The sequence below is a fragment of the Dipodomys spectabilis genome, unplaced genomic scaffold (genome assembly GCF_019054845.1).
Source record: "Dipodomys spectabilis isolate Male_0828 unplaced genomic scaffold, ASM1905484v1 ptg000262l, whole genome shotgun sequence".
Lineage (NCBI taxonomy): Eukaryota > Metazoa > Chordata > Mammalia > Rodentia > Heteromyidae > Dipodomys > Dipodomys spectabilis.
In genome coordinates this window covers 4,006,813-4,028,253 of record NW_024870939.1, presented here as the reverse complement: position 1 = coordinate 4,028,253, position 21,441 = coordinate 4,006,813, and the positions used below count along the sequence as shown (strand labels likewise).

General features: G+C 42.4%; 1 protein-coding gene across 1 annotated transcript in view; it reads left to right on the top strand.

The window, feature by feature from the left end:
• Tacr1 (tachykinin receptor 1) overlaps nt 1–16,762 on the top strand; it is a 139,519-nt gene extending 122,757 nt beyond the window's left edge. Inside the window, exons 3-5 of the mRNA XM_042699765.1 lie at nt 12,593–12,743; nt 14,804–15,000; nt 16,470–16,762. Of these exons, the coding sequence (XP_042555699.1) occupies nt 12,593–12,743; nt 14,804–15,000; nt 16,470–16,761 (640 nt within the window). The 3' untranslated portion in view covers nt 16,762. The remainder of the gene's footprint in view (nt 1–12,592; nt 12,744–14,803; nt 15,001–16,469) is intronic.
• Nucleotides 16,763–21,441: the final 4,679 nt, after the last annotated feature.

The following is a 21,441-nucleotide window of genomic DNA, read 5'->3' as shown; positions in this document are numbered from 1 at the left end:
TCTATACACAGATGAATACGGTAGCCATGAGCACCATCCAATTGGTTGCAGGATCTGTGGCAGGGAAAGTGAGCCTTGATTGCAGTGAGAGGAAGGATGTGTGATTGGGCCGAAGCAAGGCAGCAGAGTTTCACTCTTCAGTGCTTAACTTACCTAATCTGTAGCATTCCGGGACCTCATGAGTCATTGTTTCCATGGCATAAAAACAGAACAGTAGACTGGGAAAAGAATTAAATACTTGCACAATAAGCCTAGCTGTGTCCACATGCTATCAGTCAAAGCATCTCTTTGATCCTCAAGTGTAAAATAGAGGTAATAAAACCCCATCTTTACAGAATTGGTGCCAGCATTAAGAAGAGTAACGCATGGTTAAGTTTGATACTTCTGTTAGTGCTAAATCAAGGATAGCTCAATAAGTGTGTTTCCCAAGGCTTTCCATACTCTTTATGATCCTGCTCCAATCTCAGTACAACTTTCCTACCTTACATTTTCCTTATATTGTCTCTTATATGTTTCCCTTTATGTTTTCTCCCCTCTACCTTCTCTATCTCCAAAGAACACTAGAAAAGTCAAGAAACTATGCACACTGTGGCCATGTGAATTAATACTACTAGCCAGTCTTTCAAGATTTCTCTATCTGCTGCTATCAGCTGCATTCCTGGGGCTGGTCTCTGGTCACTGATCCTACCCCCCATCCTTGGTTCTGCAAATGACTTATGTTAACCTCACTGAGAGAGCCTGAACCTTTTCTTCCTCCCTTCCTTCCGCTCTCAATCCCCTTTCTATTCCTCCTAAGCAATCTGTATCATCTTTTCCTTCTATTGCCTTCCCAGGTGCTGCTTTACTCTCTCCTCTGAATGTGTCACTGAATGTGCTATAGGTGGTTGGTTTGGATGTTTTGTTCATGACACACTCTTGTTCCTGCTATATGGCATTTGACCCCATCTGACGGTGAAACCCATACTAACCTCATAACCCAGGAACGGGATTGGCTGAAACTTTGATCTTGATCCCCCGATTGAGTATTATTCCATAGCATTTGAAGTTTATATGAAATTAAAAGTTCAATAAGGTGAATTCTGAAATTTCCTAAGCTTTCCTGGAAACACAGTCAAGCCTTTCATTTAAGAATTATCTGTGTGCCAGCCTCTAGTGGCTTATGCCTATAATCCTACCTACTCAGGAAGCTGAGATCTGAGGACCATAGATTAAAGCTAGCCAGACAGAAAAGTACATGAGATTCTTCTCTCCAATTAACCGGCAAAAAGCCAAAAGTAGAACTGTGTCTCAAGTGGCAGAGCACCAACCTTGAACAAAAAGCTAAGGGAGATCACCCTGGTCCTGAGTGTAAGCCCTAATACTGGCACCAAGAGATGGGAGGAGGGCAGGGGACCAGGAGAGGAAGGAATGTTTAGTGGTTGCTTTGCATTCCAATGGCTGAGTGGGGCAGTTGTGACAGCAACTCTGGGTTTGCAAATCCTAAATAATTACTACCATGCCTCTGAAAAGAATGTGTTCACCTTTGTTCTGGCACCAACCCAAATCTATCCTTTTTTGGGTCCATAGCGTGCCACTGAGAGCTACTCAAGCTGGACTTCCTAAATCCCTCCCAATCCTCTGAACCCCCAAGGCACTTAACACCCAGTTAGCATTTGATTCCTAATCAAATATATACTTCCGGCACATTAACTTTTATCTTCCCAGTGATCTGCAAAAACCTCCCTAAATCAGAGAGCATGAGAGGATATGAGGAGATGAAGACTGGCTGGTGAAGGGAAATAAAAGAAGAGAAATGAGTTTGGGACTTTTTTTGCATCCTATGATAACCACAGTCAACAACGTAGTATGTATTTCAAAACAACTAGAAGATTTTGAGTATTTCATTTGACCTCATGTCCTCCAGATTTATCCATACTATCACAAGTGCTAGGATTTCATATCTTAATGGCTTCATAGTATTCTGTTGTGTATTTCCATATCCCATTTTCCTTATTTATTCATCCATTGGTTACAACACTGTAACCAATACGTGAGTGAAGGTATCTCTTTAACATACAGAGTTCACTCCCTTTAGTTATATACACTGAATTGGATATATATGCTGAACTGGGTCATATTTTTACATTTTTCAGAAACTTTCTTACTGCCTTCTGAAAGAGCACTATTTTATATTACCACCACTAATAAATAAAGGTTCACATTTCTCCACATCCTCACCTGCACTTGCTGTCTTTTGTTGATAACATCTGTTCTAAAAGGCATGAGGTGATAGTTCACTATGCCTTCGATTTACATTTCTTTAGTAATTAGTGATATTGAATATATTTTCATATATATGTTGGTCATTTGTATGTTCTTTTGAAATATGTTTTCAGATCTTTTGTCCAGTTTTCATTGGACTATTTGGGGTTTTACGATTGAGTCATTTGCATTCTTCATATAGTCATATAGCCACCGTCTCTGTGAGCCTATCACACACATATTTTAAATGTTTGACTTACCATTCGCATTTTTATATGCCTATCCCTTAACAGATTACTGTGATTACTATTCTTAATATTTTTGGTTTTTTTCTTCCTATGTTATTTAATACATACACAGAGAATAAAAATATATTTCTATGTAATTTTACAACCCTTCTCACCCTAGATACTCTGTATATAAAATTCTTGGGCCAGTTACTGCAACTCTCTGTCAAGGTCAATGGCACTGCACAACTTCAGGAACTGTTATCTACACAATAACCTCTGTGAGTGGGCTCTGGAGTCTTGATGAGTGCAGTGGTATAGAAGCACTTTGCAATCATTGTGTCTGGGTTTTATTGTCTATAAAATAGACATTGCTGGACTGGGAAGGTGGCTCAGTGGTAGAGTGTTTGCCTTGCATGTATGAGGCCCTGGGTTTGATTCCTCAGCACCACAAAAGCAGAAAAGGCCAGAAGTGGCACTATGGCTCAAGTGGTAGAGCGCTAGCCTTGAGCTGAAGTGCTGAGGGACAGCGCCCAGGCCCAGAGTTCAGGCCCCACGACTGACCAAAAAAAAAATAAAAACAGACATTGCTGTTGGGAAGTGAATGAACATTTAAAACAAAGTCTGGCATATAGCTGTATATCTTGTTAGCTGTTAGTATGGCAGTGATGGAGTCATCATCATCATCATCATCATCATCATCATCTCCTGACTTTTCCCCAGATCTCCCTAACCAAGCTGTGCACATATGATGGTCCATTGTATGTCAGTTGGCTAAACTACTAGCCAAACATTAAACTAAATGTTACTGTGAAGGCATTGTCAATGTACACTATAATGTCAACTACACTTATCTATATCAGACTTTTTACCCTTGTGACTAAAACGTAATGAAACAACTTAAAGACAGAACAACTTATTTTGGGTCATGCTATCACAAGTTTAACTTCGTATTCCTTGGCTCAGCTGACTCCGAGCCTATGCTGAGACAATATTTTGTCAACTGAAGCATGTGGCAAAGGCTACTCACCTCAAGGCAGAGAGGAAACAGGGAGAGACAAAGAGACAGAGTCCAGGGCAAGATACAGCCACCAAGGAAATGCCTCCAGTGACTGGCTTCCTCCAACAAGACCCTCAACTTTCCAGACCCTCCACCACCAGCTGAGAACAAAGCCTTTCTTGCTTCAGTGCGTGAGCTTTTAGGGGGACCTTTCATACATATTCATGCCACACCGTTATGCAGTCCGTTGAAAGCCATCTGAGCACATGCAATTTTCTGAAAGAGAAGGAATTCTGCCTCACGGCTGCAGCATCAACTCTTACCCAAGTCTGCAGCCTGCCAATCTGCACCACAGATCCCAGACTTACCCATCCCCACCACTGTGGAAGTAATTCTTTAAATTATTCTATATAGATATACAAACAGAAGGAGCAGGGGGAGAGACAGAAAAAGATAGACACAGACCAAAACCAAAACATTGTTTCCCTGGAGAACCCGGAACAATATTGCCTTTCATTCCTGGCCTCCATTGTGTCTGGTCTGCATGAAAGAACAGCTTCTCATCTGAGCCTGGGTTTGTGTACCTAACTCCCACCCCTGCCACCAGCCCTGCCAATCAAAGCTGGATCATGTTCTATACTGCTTAACCCTACATTGACTTTCTGTGGCATTTCAAGTGAAGGCCCACCTCCCTGGAGGCTGGATATAGTCACATTTCATGGCACTCAGCTTTCAACTCTTTGACTCCTGCCACCAGGGCTTTCTCTTGGCTGCTCCAGTGTTTCCAGCTCATTTGGACCTCAGAACTTTATGTCTGCTCTTATCTCTCCATGAGCCACCTAACCCTGCCTGCTTCACATAACTACCTGACAGGCCTTTAAGGCTTTCTGAAAACATGACCCCATCCAAGTCCTTTGAGTATTATCTCCTGGTATTCTCTACCATTGCTCTCTGTTTTGTTTGTGCAGTGAACTTATTTATGATTTTATATTTGTTTGTGATATAGTCATTTATTATCTGTCTTCCTATTAGTACATCCTCTGGACCTAGTCCAAGAAGAAGATTCATTGACAGTTAGGTGAGGGATTAAATGGGGTCTTGCAGCAACTATGCAGTCTCTTTGTTCTATGGTCCTCATCCATTGCTGAAGGTGCCCTATGGGGGAGAGAGAACAGCAATGGTAAAGTGTTTGCCTAGCAGGCCTCATGTTCCAGTCAATCGCCAGCACTGAAGAGAATAAAATTGCTAACTGTAGGTACTGTCTCTCAGCCCAAGGCTATCCCCAAGCTTAAAGATTATTTTTCTAAGAAGGTATATGATTTTGTAAAGATGCAGCGGCTACACAAAGTCAAATTCAGAAAGCCTGATTTAATGAGTGTAAATAATAAAATAAGAATTTTATTAAAGAGCTCATCGTTAGATATATTTTTCAAGTCTCTCTCATTACTCTTATGTCCCACCACAAATCCCTTTACAACTCCTCCGCCAACGCTTCTTTGTCTTCATTGAATGCACCTGGGTTTTCCATCCGTATTGTAGAAATCAACCTAGGTTTTCCTTCCATTAAAAAAGGGGGTCTCTGTTTTATAAGATAGGTGAGTTACATAAAAGGTGGTCCACAATTATCACATTTACCTTGGCCAACTTAGGGAAGCAGAAAAATCTATCAACACTCCCACATTAAAAATGTTTGTCTTCTCACATATAAGACTTCAAATTGATTAATGGCATCTTCTTAATCATTTCCATGAGACATGTAAATGGCATTGTTCAATTTGTTGATGGAAACTATACATAGGCAACCTGTATGGGGCATAATAAATGGCCTATTATCTATGCTAGAAAGCACAGTGTTTGTCTTTCCCACATATTTCAGGTAACTGAGAGATTCTGAGGTAACTGAGAGATTCTCAGTTACCTGACAGAAGCTATGAAACTACTAGAAGGAATCCAGATATAAATTAGAATCCAGTTGGCTACACTCCAAGTCATCCATCTATGTGGAATTGAGTTCTATGTCTGATGTTTTAAGCTATGCTGTTTAATGAGTTGTATGCCATTATTAAATGCTGCAGATAATTTCTGTGCTCGATGTATTTGCTTTTTGAAAAAAACTAGTTTGTATGATTTGAGTGACAACTATCCATTTTTCTTTACACATCTTAGCAGCAAAAAGAAAACATGCAAAGAGCTGAAATGAGAAAAAGACAGATCTGTTTTCTACTCCCATTTCAACTTTGTGTGACTTGAACAAGGCAATTTATTTTCCTGTCCTTTTAATTTTCCAGTTTAAAAAAGGGTCAGCAGCAGCTGCTCCCTGAAGTCCCAAAGGTAATGGGATAAAGTCAAATCCATTTCCCAGAAACACCTTTACAATGAAACTACTACACATAGAAAATGTCAAATTTCTATATCTTGTACAAGCCTATAGCAGTTCTCACTGTTCTACCCTTGCTACTAGAAGTCTTCTTCAATAGTCTTCAGCTTTCTGGATGTTTATTAGTGGCTGCTATGCTGAGATTTCTCTTGTAGAGACAACTGTTTTCCTGTCATGACAACTTAGGACAAAGGCCAGAAGTTTGGTAGTTAGGCTATTGGGACCAGGACTGTTCCAATTATTTTATGTGTTTTCCTATACCCCAGGGACGATGAAGTGTTAAATGCCAGCCAACACTCACATTTATGGTTTGACTTATTTATATGGAAAAAAGTTTATGCTTATTAGCTGGCACTGCTTGAAGCAATTTCTAAACAATGTCCCACCAAAAACAACCATATTTTCAATGCCTGGTAAAATGATAAAATACAAGTTCCATTTCTCATGCCCAAATCCCAGCTCTCCATATGTCAGTGTTCATCATGGGTGGTAATAGTCCAGGCAGAAGTCCACCCAAATCCATCCCTGGGCATTCATCCAGCCAGGACACACTGCAGTGATGGATCAGCCAGCCCATCCTCAGCCAAAGAATAACGTAACCGAGTGCCAGATCCAGGTGGAGGGTTCAAAGGGATTGAGCTGTAGCAGCAAAACATTAGCCAGTACCCACTGACATTCAGAGCAAGCATGTCACCAATAAAATGCAGCTCTGTTCTCCACAGCTTTGGAACATTCCAGGGTTTGCAAAGTGCACGCCTACACAAGCACAAGCAACAAAATTATATATGATAGGGTAAGGTGTGTGGGTAGAGTGAAGGACAGGCAATGTGGACTGTCCAATGAGTCCAAGCACATAAAATGTGCATTCTTTTTTCTGCTCATTTACTGAGAGCTAGTATCTAAAGGAAATACTGATTGGTCCAGGGGCCAGCTGCAGTATGGTGCCACCTGGTGGAAGTTGTCCGCCACAGATTTCTATACCAGAGCCCTGGGGCTGGAAGGGATTTACAGAACATCTTCAGGGACATCAAATCTTCAGATGATCTGGTATCATCTGCTAAACTGGGAAGCCTGATCAAGGGGCATGACACCTCTGCATAGACTACCTCTGTCTACGTGTGTGGGGCCTCCTTCTCTGCCATAGCCTCTGCTACCACCTAACAAGTTAAACTCACCACTGGGAACTCTGTAGCCACCACCATCTCAGACTGCCCACTTGGATCCACTTCTGGTGACCAGTTCTCCTTTACTTCCCCACTAACACAGTCAAGTCACCTTGTGTTTACAGGACATGCCAAGAAGATGGAGTCCGTTTGCGTCTTTTAACCTTGAATGGAGTAGTGTAATACTCTAAGGCCAGGGACTTTCCCTCTGTTTCAAAGGAGCTACGAGAGCCAGAAAGTTCTGTGTCTGTGATACTTAGCCCTGGATACCCAGAAGAAACACCCTGAGAGCTCCTAATGCTCTAGTGCCCAGGTCTCTACTGCAGGCTAATTAGATCAGAAGCTCTGGGATGGGCTCCACACATTGGAATTTCTCAAGATTCCACAGGTCATTCCCAAAGCATAGCCAAGAGGGACAGCCATGCACTTCAAACTTGAACTTGCTTATGAAATCTCAGATTTTTTATTTGGCCCAATCAGGGTTGAGCCTGAGCATCTGCATCTCTAACAAGCCTCCAAAGGTCACTGGTATAGCTCAGCATTTGAGGTAATGAGCAGTATGTCACAGGGGTTATTTGAGAGGATGTTAAGTGTTTATGTTGCAGTGATATTGTAGAGATGGCTAATGCTCTGAAGGAGACTAGGAGTGCATCAGTGCTCTTCAGTCTTTGTGTAGGAGCTGAAATCTTCCACCTACCATCTTCTAAACACAACCATAGGTAGCAAGTTAGAGGTGAAGATAGGAGACACAGAGCCATGAGCATTTGGCTTCCTTCTTCCACTATTCCAAGGCATCTAGAGTCTCCAGTAAGTCCATTATGAAGACACCTAGATATTATTTAATAAACTGTAAATTTGGATTTCAGATGATGAGGATTACTTCAGAAACCAAAACTGCTTAACCTGGATTAGTGAGCATTAAGGTATTAGTGCATTGAAGACCAGGAATCTGTGAGACTGGGGGCTACATGGTCCATGTTAAACAAGGTTATCCTGTAAATACTTCCAGCCCTATTCACCGCTTAAAGGAGTGAACTAGTTGGAATAAAGGCATGAATCCATTGCATGCAGCTTTCTTCTGAAGGTTCCGATAAGCACATCAGCAAGATTTAATGATCACAATGACTATACTGTTCCTCCTCCCCCATGTCTACACTACCTGGAACGCATTTCATTAAGTGGACAAAGCAGTTCCTTCTGTCACTGCTTCTCCTTTCATTTCTGGCTCTTTCTCCAGCTCACTTCCAGTTCATTGCTGACCCTAGATCTCTTCTCCCAAGGAAGATATTATTCTTGAAAGCTCATAAAATCCTGCCTGGCAGGGATCTAGGATATATTTTGAAATGAAAGCCAACGTAAGTGTGAAATCACACAAAATAGGATTATACTGGTTCATTGACCAGCTTTCTAAAATAATAGACACACGCATTTGAGTAACTCCAATAGCTAACTTGAGCTAACTATAAAATTTGGTAAAACAAAATTTCCCTCAAAAAAGTGTGAAGATAAAAGAAATGAATTTACGGACTGGGAAGGTGGTTTAGTGGTAGAGTGCTTGCCTATCATGTTTGAAGCCCTGGGTTCAATTTTTCAGTACCATATAAACAGAAAAGGCCAGAAGTAGTGCTGTGGTTCAAATGTTAGAGTGCTAGCCTTGAGCAAAAGAAGCTCAGAGAAAGTGCCCAGGCCCTGAATTCAAGCCCCAGGACTGGCAAAAAAAAAAAAAGAGAGAGAGAGTTTATTTTTATAATATTATAGTGATGAACTTTTATTCAACATACATTCCTCTAGAATTTTTGATAAGTTGGACACTGCTTAGATTGAACTTTTGTAATTTATCAGCCTTGAGGGTTTGTTTGAACAAGATTCGGAAGGATATGTTTCATCTTGGAGCTTATCCAAGGGTTAAATCTATCATTTTTGAAAAAGTGAGGTTTCAGAAATGCCTGGGGGAAACAGGAAACTGCAAGTCTGGAGAGCTATGATCCAAGACTTGTTGAAATCTTTTTTTTCTGTAATCATTTTATTGTGATTAAAATGCAATAATATAAAAATATACCCATTTAATCATTTTAAAATGTACAATGCAATGGCATTAAGAATATTTACAATGTTGTATGACCAGACATCGCTATCAATTTGATCATCCCAAACAGAAGATTTGTAGCCAGTTAAATAACAGGAGTTAACGAGTAGGAGTTACTGTTTAACTTCTGTCTCTTCCTGTCTTTATGGCATGTATTTCCTATAAGTGGAATTCTACAGTATTTGTCCTTCTGGCTTATTCACTTAGCATAATATTTTAAATGTTAACCCATATTTCAGACTTCCATTCCAATTTAGCTCTGAATGGCAGTTTGTTGCATAAGTATACCACATTTGTTTATCCATTTATCTGGTTATTTTCAAGGTAGAGTCTTCCTTTATGTCCCAGCCATCCTGGTCTGCAATGCTCATATTTGTGCTTCCCCAGTGTTCCTAGGGATGAGAAGCTTACACCACTGTACCTAGCCATTGATTGAAATGGAGTCTCACAAATTGTTATACCTGAGCTGGCCAAGAACTTTGATCACCTGATCTCCTATTACTTCTAATTATTCCTGCTTGAACATAGAAAAGCCAGTGCTTTAGTTGATATAACACTTTTTGCTGAAGTTAAGTCCTTTTTATTTGTGTTTCCAAATAAATAACAAAATCATTTTTCTTCTTTGAAAAAGGAAGAATAAAAAATATGCTGGGCACCGGCGGCTCCCTCCCATAATCTTAGCTACTGAAGTGGCTGAGATCTGAGGATCAACTTTCAAAGCCAACCCAAGCAGGAAAATCCACGAGATTCTTATCTCCAATAAACTAAAAGAAACAACAACAAAAAAAGACACAAGTGGGACTGTGGCTCAAGTAGGCTACCTTGAGCAAAAAGAAGCTTAGGGACAGTGCCTAGGCCCTGAGTTCAAGCCCAAGACTTGCACCCACAAAAAAAAAGAAAGAAAAAAGGCTGTTTTACTTCAGCATTACCCTAATATCCTGATTCAGGTTTTCCCAAAGGATGTGTTGTTTTAAAATTCTGGTTTCCTTTCTTATTTAGGATTGGTGAGATCTGTAAATCAAAATAATCACCACTGGAAAAAAAAACAGCTTTATTTCTCACAGCTCCTAAAGTGAAGGAACCTGTTCTCATACCACAGAGAAAGCTTTAACTGGGGTTTTCTCTGGAAAGAATATGTGAGGCTTGGTAAGCAAGTTGAGGATTGGCTAGCTTGAATTATTTCTGCAGGCTCTGCGCTATGGAAGTCCAATGCCTGGCTTTGAGTGTTCAGGACAGAAGTGTCCTTTGGGTCTAACAAACCCCAAAAAAGCAGACAGGTATGGGGTATAAGTTATTAGTTTGCATGGGAAGGCATGTTACCAGGAGAGTGCTTCGTTATCTCCAGGAATTAGTTAGACCTTCCTTACCAGCAAGGCTTCTGCTGCCAAATCATCGGATACAGACACCATAAAGCATGTTCAATACAGATTTTAATGAAGTCCTTCAACCACAACCCACCATGGGTTCCAGCAGGCACTCTTTGGTCTCAAAGATCTACAATCAGAAACAGCAGGGTTTTTTCCATGCTAGCTGTTCATTAGAATAACTTGGGAAATTTACTAAAATCACTTGGAGAATTTTCTGCTCCCACAGCTAGGCTGATTGAATTGCCACCTCCAGACACTCATCATTTCAGAAGCTCCCCAGTGGCTCTCCTAGGCATTTGGGGTTAGAACCACTGGTTAAAGATAATATTTCTCAAGAATCTGAACCAGGAACTGTAGCAGCAGCCCCTGGGAACATGCTATAAATGCTCAGCCCTCTGACACTGCACAAGCCCTTCCAGTGGGTCTGTGGCTTGTTTGAGGGTAATAACCACTGGTGTAGAGAAGAAAGCATCAACTGAACTGCAGGGTCCTCCCATCAGAACCCTGATCCCACATGCATTCCCAGAAGCTCAGCCAGTGTGTTTAGGTCCATCAGTTTTCATGAGCCAGAGCTGTTCTTCCAGGGAGAAGACAAGAGGCCTCTTGAAGGGTCTCAGCATCTTGCAACTCTCCCACCTCCAGCCCACTCCAACTTTGTCTCTAAGTGCTTTGCTTAGAGTAAGCACCATTAGTAATCAACCTGACAGAGGGACTAAGATCATGTAGGAAGCACATCACATGGTCATTGCTGTGGCTACTGGAGGATCCAGCAGGTCCCAGAGAACACAACCCAGGTGACCTTGACAGCCTGCTGATCCAGGAGCTTGTCTGCACAGAACAAGGACATGCTCTTACTCTACTTCACTGAATCTCTGGTTCATTGCTTAAGAACTCTTCAAGTGTTTTTAATATCCAGAGGGGACTGAAAAAGTGGCAAAGCTGTGGGGCTTCACAAACAAGTGCCTGGAAGCAAATTGAGTGTCCATAAAGGAGAAATTGAGTGCATGAGTGTGTTTTCACTGTTGGGAAAAAATTGCAGAAAATTAGCATAAGCTATAAAGAGCAGGAAATAGAATCTGAGTGAATTTTCTCCAGTGACAAGAAACTGGTCTGGGGTCACCAACTTACATCCTGACCCCAACCCCTCACCACTACCAGTTAAGAATTGGGACAAATTAAAGAATTCTGAAGTTTAGTTTCCTGATCTACAAAATGGGATGATGATAATGTGCTTAAAGACTAACTATGAGAATGCCAATAAAATGTTTGGCATTATTCTCTTCATAAGTACTCCAAACTTAGCTACCATTTCTACTACGAATAATTTCACTATATTATTAGCACAGTGATTATCAATATTTTGGGGGTTTTCATAACAAAATACATGAAGCATAGTGCTTTATAGAAAAAAAAAAAAGAATTACTTAGCTCACAGTTCTAAAAGCCCAAGGACATAGCCCTGCTCAGCATCAGCTCAGCCCTAGAAGAAACCTCATGGTAGATGGTAGCACAGAGGCAGGAGTATTGCAAGAATGGGGAGCAACCTGTTCACCCAGTGATTCACACAAGGTGTTAAACTCTCATTCTCACAAAGAACCAAAACTAGTCTCAATGGGGCTTGACAACTCCTAGAAAACAGCACTAATGCAGACACGAAAGCGGTTTTCCCATAACCTTGGAGCCTTCCACTAGACCCCACCTCTTAAAGATTCCACCTCTCCCAACAATGGGGACCAAGCTCCTAGCACATGAAGCTTTGAGAACCAAACCATAGCCATGAGCTAGAGTAAGTGTTCCCAAGGTAGTATTATTGCTGTTATTATTTGATTATCTACTATTAGCAATGAGAAAAAAGTTAAAACTAGACAAATGAACCAAAGACTCCTTGACAAAAATTTGTCTTTTCTCAAAATGCAAAACCCTTACTTCTATCTTCTACCTAGCAGAAGCTTGCCTTTAACAAGACAGAATGCATATTGCTGCAGGAACATAGCTCAAAATCCATTCACTCTGAAGTCAACATGATCCACACTGTGCCCTATCACCCAGCCTTTGAGCCCAAAGCCTTTGAGCCAAGCCTTAACCACCCCTGCTATTTCTTAGACTGACCTTCCTGTCTACCTTATTGCAGGTACCACATCTGTGTCACCGTGCTGATCTACTTCCTCCCCCTGCTGGTAATCGGCTATGCCTACACTGTGGTGGGGATCACACTGTGGGCCAGTGAGATCCCTGGGGACTCCTCAGACCGGTACCATGAGCAAGTCTCTGCCAAGCGCAAGGTGAGCAAGAGGCAGGTAGCATCCACCCTGGCACAGAAAACAGACTGGCAAGCAGGGTTGACAACCTGCTGGCACTAGATCATCAGGCACAAAATGTCCCTGGGTCTAGGGAACAGGAGAGGAACAAAGAGGGGTCTTTTTCTGCACATGCCCATACACATACATGCACACTCATACACATATGCCTATACTCATCCCCTTACACACATTATACATTCATTCACACACTTGCATACATAAACTCATACATCCGTGCTCATACATACCTACACACTCATGCACGCATAAATACACTACTCATGTGCATAAGAAACTCATTTACCCTCATACTTGTACACATACACACTTACACTCATGCACTATACTCACACATGCACACATACATAAACACATTTACACATACTCATTCACTCATAGAAACACACTCACGCATGCCTACTACTTGTGTAATATTCTCATTTCCATATACATGTGTGCACACATATACATTCATTACACAAATGTATACCACACTTGTATACACTCATTATACAGATACATACTTATATTACACACATACAATACATATGTACTTACACATGCATACATGCATGTACTCATTGTACACATTCATAAATCTCATTTGCATGCACCCACTCTTAGCCAAGCTCAAACACATTCAAACTCATTCACACACAGACATACTCAATTACGCCACACAGTTACACACATAAATACATAAATTCATTCTCACATACCTTCATGAATATACAATCATGAATACATACATACTCCTACATATCCATATACCCACTTTTTAAATACATATACAAACTTATTTGTATACACACATATATTCATACACACATACACTCATACACACATAGTACATTTAGTCAGAAAACATGCATATACATTCAAATATACATATGTACAGGAAACCACCTATGCACAAATGCACAAAGATACACACAACATGATAACCCCCTGTTATTTTTTTTTTTTGCTAAGCCTTTTATATATGAGGATTTGTACATCAAACACACATATTGTTTTCTCTGTATCTATAAATAGTAAATACACAGTGGTGTTTCTTTTACATAAAAATTCCAAGAACTTTGCATGTCAGTAAATGAAGGATTCTCTGTCTTTTTCTCCATTTGGTACTTCCTTGAGTGGTATATCATTGTATGGATGCCATATGCGTCTTCCCTGGGATTTCTTGAAGACAAAAGATTACGGCATCCAGAATTGTAGTCCATTTAGGCTGCTCTAAGAAAATGCCTTTGGAAATTTGTGAGAAACAGGTTCTCACAGCTCTGGAGGCTGTGAAGTCTAGGATGAAGGCACCAGCAGATTGGGTGTCTGGTGAGGGCCACATCTGGTTTATGGGCTCCTCCCTCTGTATACCCACACACGAACACCCTTGCCTCTTTTCTAAGGGATCTAATCCCTTTCAGGAGGCTCCCTTAAGACCTAATTTCTTCCCAAATGCCCCACCCTCTAATACCATCATGTTGAGAATTCAGATCTTAACATATAAATTGGAAATCACGCAAGCATTCAGACTACAATACCCAGTATTCCTAAAATCTTATTTGGAATCTCCTTTACAAATAGGTCCTTGCTGTGGCTCTCCCAGTCTCTTCTCTCCCTCGCCCCCTTCCCACACCTTCAGCCTCCAGACCAAGTAACAAGTGCCTGCTCCAGCCAGCTGATCTCCAGGCCACCCAGGAGGGCCATATTCCACAATATCAAAATCACTTCAAGGGTTTGTCCACCAGAGGATTCTGGGTCTCACCCTCCGAGTTTTAATTCCAGAAGCCTGGAACATGAATCTCTAACAAGTTCCCGGTGATAATGATGCTGCTGATCCTGGGCCACATTCAAAAATATTGACATAATCAAAATCCTTCAGCTCTAAATATGAAAGAATGTTCTTCCTCCTCCTCTCTGTAAGCCAATATTGTAACTATCTCCTACCCTATACCCTATAGTGTATGCCGTGAAGGGGGAGGAGAAGAAAATACCACGAAAGGAGATGGTGTTGGTGGACTCACCTGCCTCACGTTTTTTGCCAGGTGGTGAAAATGATGATCGTCGTGGTGTGCACCTTTGCAATCTGCTGGCTGCCCTTCCACATCTTCTTCCTCCTGCCCTACATCAACCCGGATCTCTACCTGAAGAAGTTTATCCAGCAGGTTTACTTGGCCATCATGTGGCTGGCCATGAGCTCCACCATGTACAACCCCATCATCTACTGCTGCCTCAATGACAGGTGAGCCCCCACTCCCTTTTTAGGGTCTACAAGTAGCCATCCTAAATCAGCACAGCTCACTAAAACAGGAAGGAGTTTGGGGAACTGCAGCCATATAACCACACACTGTGTCCCTTGCTGATTAGGAGTTGTATCAAACCAGGGATCCATGGATTTCTGTAGCAACTGTGTTAGGGAAGAGGAAGTTGGGACTGATTCAAAACCTCCCTTGTTGATGCACACAAGGCAAGCCTGTAAGTTGGATCCTCCTGTCACATTCCCATCACACTGTATTTCTAACAGGACCAGAAAGCAAAAGAGAGTCAGGGCCTGGAAAACCACATTTCTTACTTTATCAGATTGGTGTAAGGACCCCTTCCCCTCTGGCCCCCCCTCCCCCAAAAGAAGCCAAATTCAGACTAGTCAGGGCAGGAAGAGCCCATCAGAAGTAGCTATCATCAATAAAAATGCATCAGTAGGGAAATCACCATTGCTGGCAAAGGGTGCCCAGCAGGGGCAGGAACACCAGGTTCTAACACAGTACTCATTCAAAGCAGCAGCCTCTGTGAGGGGCAGGAAGACAAAACACACACACACACACACACACACACACACACACACACACACACACACACACACACACACACACAAACTGGGCTGGGAATGTGGCTTAGTGGTAGAGTGCTTGCCTAACATGCATGAAGTCCTGGGTTCGATTCCTCAGTACCACATAAACAGAAAAAGCAAGAAGTGGTGCTGTGTCTCAAATGGTAGAGTGCTAGCCTTGAGCAAAAGAAGCTCAGAGACAGTGCCCAGGCCCTGAGTTCAAGCCCCAGGACTGGCAAAAAAAAAAAAAATGTAGTCATCAACTGGGAAGAGCCTCCTGTAACTGAGACAAACTCAAGTACTATGAGTATGGGAAAGACATGCTCTTGAACTTGCCCCAGTCATCTCTGTTAATTTAATTTGCAAGAGCTTCTAAAAGCTTGACAACTTGCCTCATTTTTTTAGTAACAATTTCCCTGCATGTGTTTAAAGGCAGATTCTGCTTGTTTAACAGAGAAAGTGAAGGAGGTACCTCTGTTGTGAAATAGACTCACAGAGAGTCTATTTACAGTCATTGGACTTCATTGGGAAAGGATGAATTGCTGAAACAGGTTTTTATACCATGAGCCTGATAGTCATGAGCACAGTGAACAGGGCGTGAGTGGTTTATGTTGACATTGAATTGACTCAGAGTCTTCTGACCTCACAGGATGCCCTGAGATGCCCTCAGAAGCAACCTGCACTCCACTGAACCTGGCTTCCGGTCCTATATTTGACTTTGCTGACTGGCCTTGGAATCTTTTTTTAACCTGTGAACTAATTTTAAAAAGAATGGCAGGGTGATGCTTGAGTGTGTTCAATGTTGAGAACTCGATGCAATGGTGGGAGTGTTCTCTGATAGCCCACCAACCTCACAGTTCACTCTCCTTGGATTCTCTCTCCAGGTTCCGTCTGGGCTTCAAGCATGCCTTCCGATGCTGCCCTTTCATCAATGCTGGTGATTACGAGGGGCTAGAGATGAAATCCACCCGGTACCTCCAGACCCAGGGCAGTGTGTACAAGGTCAGCCGCCTGGAGACAACTGTCTCCACTGTGGTAGGGGCCCATGAGGAGGACCCAGAGGAGGCCTCCAAGGCTACACCCTCCTCCATGGACCCGACCTCCAATGGCTCCTCTCGCAGCAACTCCAAGACCATGACAGAGAGCTTCAGCTTCTACTCTAACATGCTGTCCTAAGTGGTAGCCTTCAGCAAATGCAACTACCACTGTCTTTGTCCTGCTTCATTCATGCATGGATATTTCTATGATCTGGAACCCATCAGAAACACCCTAACATTGGAGCTTTTGGAAAGGGTGAATGGTTTAGTGAAAATGTTCACTCTTAAAGTCAATCTGTATGTCCAACCTGGATGCTTCTGTCTTTGCCAGCCTCCTCCATCCATGTTGTGTGACCCAAGGCAAATCACTGAACTTCTTTGAGCTCTATAAATTGGCATGGCTGAACTAGACTTTCCCTAAATATCATGCCATGATTCTAGAAATGACTTTAGCTGCATGTGGGTGACTCATTTAAGGGTGAATTCTGTAGTGCAGTAACAGCTCCAACAGATCTATTTGTCTGGAGCTCCTACAGTCATTCTCAGCCATGCTTAGGTTAGTCCTCTTCAGCTGGTAGTACACATCACTTGACAGAGTAAGCAAAAGAAGGTGCCACATAAAATCTAAGCACCCATGAAAAGAAAACACACAGTCACCTCCTTTTGGCATCCCAATACTTCAGTTCATTTAAGCATTTTGGAAATGAGGCTATGAGGTTCTTCTGCATTACATTCCTAGTGACCATTCTGAGCAACCAGAAGATGCAAGCAGAAGCTGTCTGTCTACTAAAGCCAGCTAATCTCTGAACCAAGCAAGAGTCAGGAGACCCAGGTCACTTAGCCTCTTTCTGTTTTTCTTTTTTCAGGTGGGTTGTAGGGCTTGAACTCAGGGCTTGGGTACTGTCCCTGAGCCTCTTTATATTCAAGGAAAGTACTCTACCACTTGAGCCATAGTGCCACATCTAGTTTTCTGAGGGCTTGGGTACTGTCCCTGAGCCTCTTTATATTCAAGGAAAGTACTCTACCACTTGAGCCATAGTGCCACATCTAGTTTTCTGAGTGGTTAATTGGAGATAAGAGTATCACAGGGATGTTTCTGCCCAAGCTGGCTTTGAACCACGATCCTCAGATCTCAACCTCCTGAGTAGCTAGGGTTACAGGCATGAGCCATCAGTGCCCAGCTCTTTTTTTTTTAAGCAAGAGCACTGAACTAGATGATCAAAGCAGCCCTTTGAATCTTAATGTTCCATGGGTCAATGATTGTATAAGTTTTGTTTGTTTGTGTTACCAAAAATAGTAGTCTCAAAAAGAACAGAATGAACAATACCTAGCTCCTGAAGATGGGTATTCTCTGACATTCACCCATTTATTCTTGGTATACTCATTCTCTTTGGTCTTTGCCAGCACAGAGGACCATGGGTCAAAACCTGAAACTCTCCAGCAGGCTTTACCAGGCTGAATTCCACACCTGAGAACCCCATCAGGAAAGTCAAGCATGTGGGTTTTCATCTGGGCTTTTGGTAGCTTTGATCAAAGTCCCTAACCTAGATTTCAACTTTTTGCAAGCAAGAGGCATATGCTCAGATGTGCATAAAGAAAGAAATCTGACCCTGTAGCTGTCCTTCTAGGAAGAGATACCTTGCATCTTTCCTCAGACCTTCGGTCTCTCCATTCTGCTACATAGCTTTGCTTCTTTCCTGGCTATCAAAGGTAGAATGACCCACCAATGCCAAAAGACAGTTAGCCTGCAAAGAGCCATGAACTGAATGCTTTGTGTCCTGATACACCTTTGGGGTCTCCAGCAGGTGAGCGTGCAGTCTCCTAGATCTGTACTGTGTCCAGATGTGGCTGGAAGCAAAAACTTTGAGTGACATCCCCCTCATCGTTTGAGTATGGATCCACTTGGCCTGCATTCATAGTGCTGAGGGAAGACCTATGCCACCCACACCAATGCAGCCCCCACCACTGTTGCTGACTTTAACCTGTCAAGGGCATTCACTTGCCCAGAGGAAGTTGTGTGACAATGGTATAAACCAGAAAAGCCTGAGAACCATATTCTCCAAAGAAGCATGAAAAATATTAAACAAACTAAGTGAAATCATCTCAGTACAGATCTCTCAATGGAAAACACAAAAATTTCCCAAAGCATTAGTCATGCTTCCAATCCAGAATCTGGCTAATGACATGATTATGGAAAGTACCTAAGAAGAAAGTATCAAGACTTAGGAACCAGAAGAGAAGGTTAAAGTTGAGCTCAATAAGGCTTTATTGAGCATCTGCTCTGAATTTTGCCTTGAGCTAGAAACACAAGAAGCTCACCATGCCCCACCATTCCTAACAAATCAGACTAATGAGGGCAGACTTCCCGGCAGGTGTGAAGCAGCTGAGAAGCAGATTTTTCACCACTCTCAACATGGATAATTCAGCTAAAGTCTGGGGCCATCGGAGAGCTTTTGCAATGAACAATTCCCTAAGATAATTCCAAAGGGAACCCACCAATCAGCCCAGGGAACCTAAAGGGATGTAGCTGAACAGTATCACCAGATGCAAAATAAGAACTGTGTGGGTGGTGCCAGATTGTTTCAAATATGGCACAAAAGAAAAAAAAAAGAAACCTCAGAAAGTGCCAGCAAGTCGTCTACTGCCCCATGCTCCAAGGCCCATTTAACTTACAAAAATGTTGTTGGCTCATTTATGTGAAGAACACCATGATTTGCACTGTGCATGGGTCTCATACTTATTATAGAAATGTGTCACCTTGTGTTAATCTTCTAAGCGTATTTCCTTGATGTACTGTCCAGTAGTAATAGAATAGGAGATATCATGGGGCCATCTTGGTTACATTACTCCCAACTGTGGGATCCAGTGTCCAGTGACTGTCAGTGTGTGTATGTGTGTGTGTGTGTGTGTGTGTGTGTGTGTGTGTTCGCGCGCGTGCGCGCGTGCACGCGTGCGCTATGCCAATCTTCTCTCAGTCATCACTGTTTCTCAGGGAGGAGCCCTGACGTATATCATGTACTTACAGGAACTGTGGGTAGAGAGGGGACCTTTTTTACTTCTTGCCAGGATGCTAAGATATAGTACTTAATGGAATCTTGGGGAAAGGGTACTCAGGAGCTGACTCCATTGGCCTGATTTTAGGAGAGAAGAATGCAAGTGGAGAGAAATTGTTCCTGGGGTTTCCATGTTTTCCTGCCTGGGGTCTTGGAAAGAATCTCTATACCAGAATAAAGTTTGGTTTTGACTGTCTCATGCCTTTGTCTCTTCTCTAAGAAGCAGCAGCACTCTCTAAGGGTCTAAATGGAATGGTGTCTGGGACCCTAACAACTCATACAAGGGTAGAATCCAACATGCAGTAAATTCTAAATTCTGGGATGACATGCGTTGGCAAGGTCTGAGAAACTTCTAGGCTGAGAACTGGAAAGGTGAAGTAGAATTGTGTCTTGTGCCCAACCAGGTCACCTGTGAAGAGAATTGCCAGTTCAGGCAGTCCAAGAAGCAGACACCAGGGCATCATGAGAAATACAAGAGATGTACTGGGGCAGGGCTAGGTAAAGAGCACCTGGGCAAGAGATCAAAGGGAGAGGCAGCAGGAGCAGGAAACGCTGTCAGACCACCATGCAGATATGATATCTTGGAGAGAAAGGGGACAGGAGGCCCATCAGCCAGCCCAACAGTGTGCAGATTTCCCACATAGAAGTCCTGGATTGGTAGAAATTGATAGATGAATACCCTACCACCCTCAGCTCCTGGGGGGGGGGGAGGGGGGGTTCCCTCTGGAAAGTGTTCTGCACTTGAACCCTATTGTTGTCCCTGAAGCACTGCAGCTCAAGACCAATAGCTAATTGCACCCTTTGCTATTTCCTTTCATCACTCAAAAGAGGTCTGTCTTGTACAGCTGCATACTTGGCACCAGAGCATTAATCCAGTCCCATATTTGCAAGCAAACAGGAAACCCTGCAAGACTGAACACACAAGTGGTGATGGCTGCAAATGCAGGCAATATGCCTCCTACTCCTGAACTCCCTGGGCCCCCTTCAACCCACAGGCAGGATCACAAGAGAGTGATGGGGAGCTGTTAGCAGAATTTCAGTGACACACTGAGGAGTTCGAAGAAAATATAGTCAGGTATCCCATGTAGTGTTAGAAATACTACATAAATAAATAAATAATAAAGCTTCTTTCTATTTAAATTTAGAAATGGTAAACGAGTACCTGGGATAAATCTCAAGTGGATCTACAAGTCTCTTTTGAGATCCCTATAAGAAGTACAATGAAACCTGAATCCACTCAAGAGAAATCACTAAGTCTCTGCTCTGTAAAAAGATAACATTGCTTGCAAGAGCCTTGAGACCTTCCCAGCATAGGGAGAGGCAGATGAGCTCTGGGAAAAGTAGACTGGCTGCTGGAGAATGAGCCCTGATTTGGAATAAAATCATAATTCACCTCCATCCTCTGTGTGTTTAAGTTGCAGAATGCCATTAGACATTTTTGGAACTAAAAACACCAAATTCATGATGAGGGAGTGCACTTACCCTTCTCTCATTAAAGAAAGACTGCAACTTAGTTATAACTGGATAAATAATGTAGGATGTGAGGTGCAGACATTTCTACAGAAAAGCAAAGATTTTTCATTTACTCCTGGGCACAAAAGGTTCGCACCCTTGGGAACTATACCTGACCTTGGTAATAGTCTCCCTTGAGATCTCTCAATCCCCTTGGTAAACAGGAGGAATGCTGAGTATATGGATCTCCTCAGCTCTAAAGCAGAGAGTAGCATTTCAGTTATGGCTCCACACAGGGAATATTCCACTCTTTC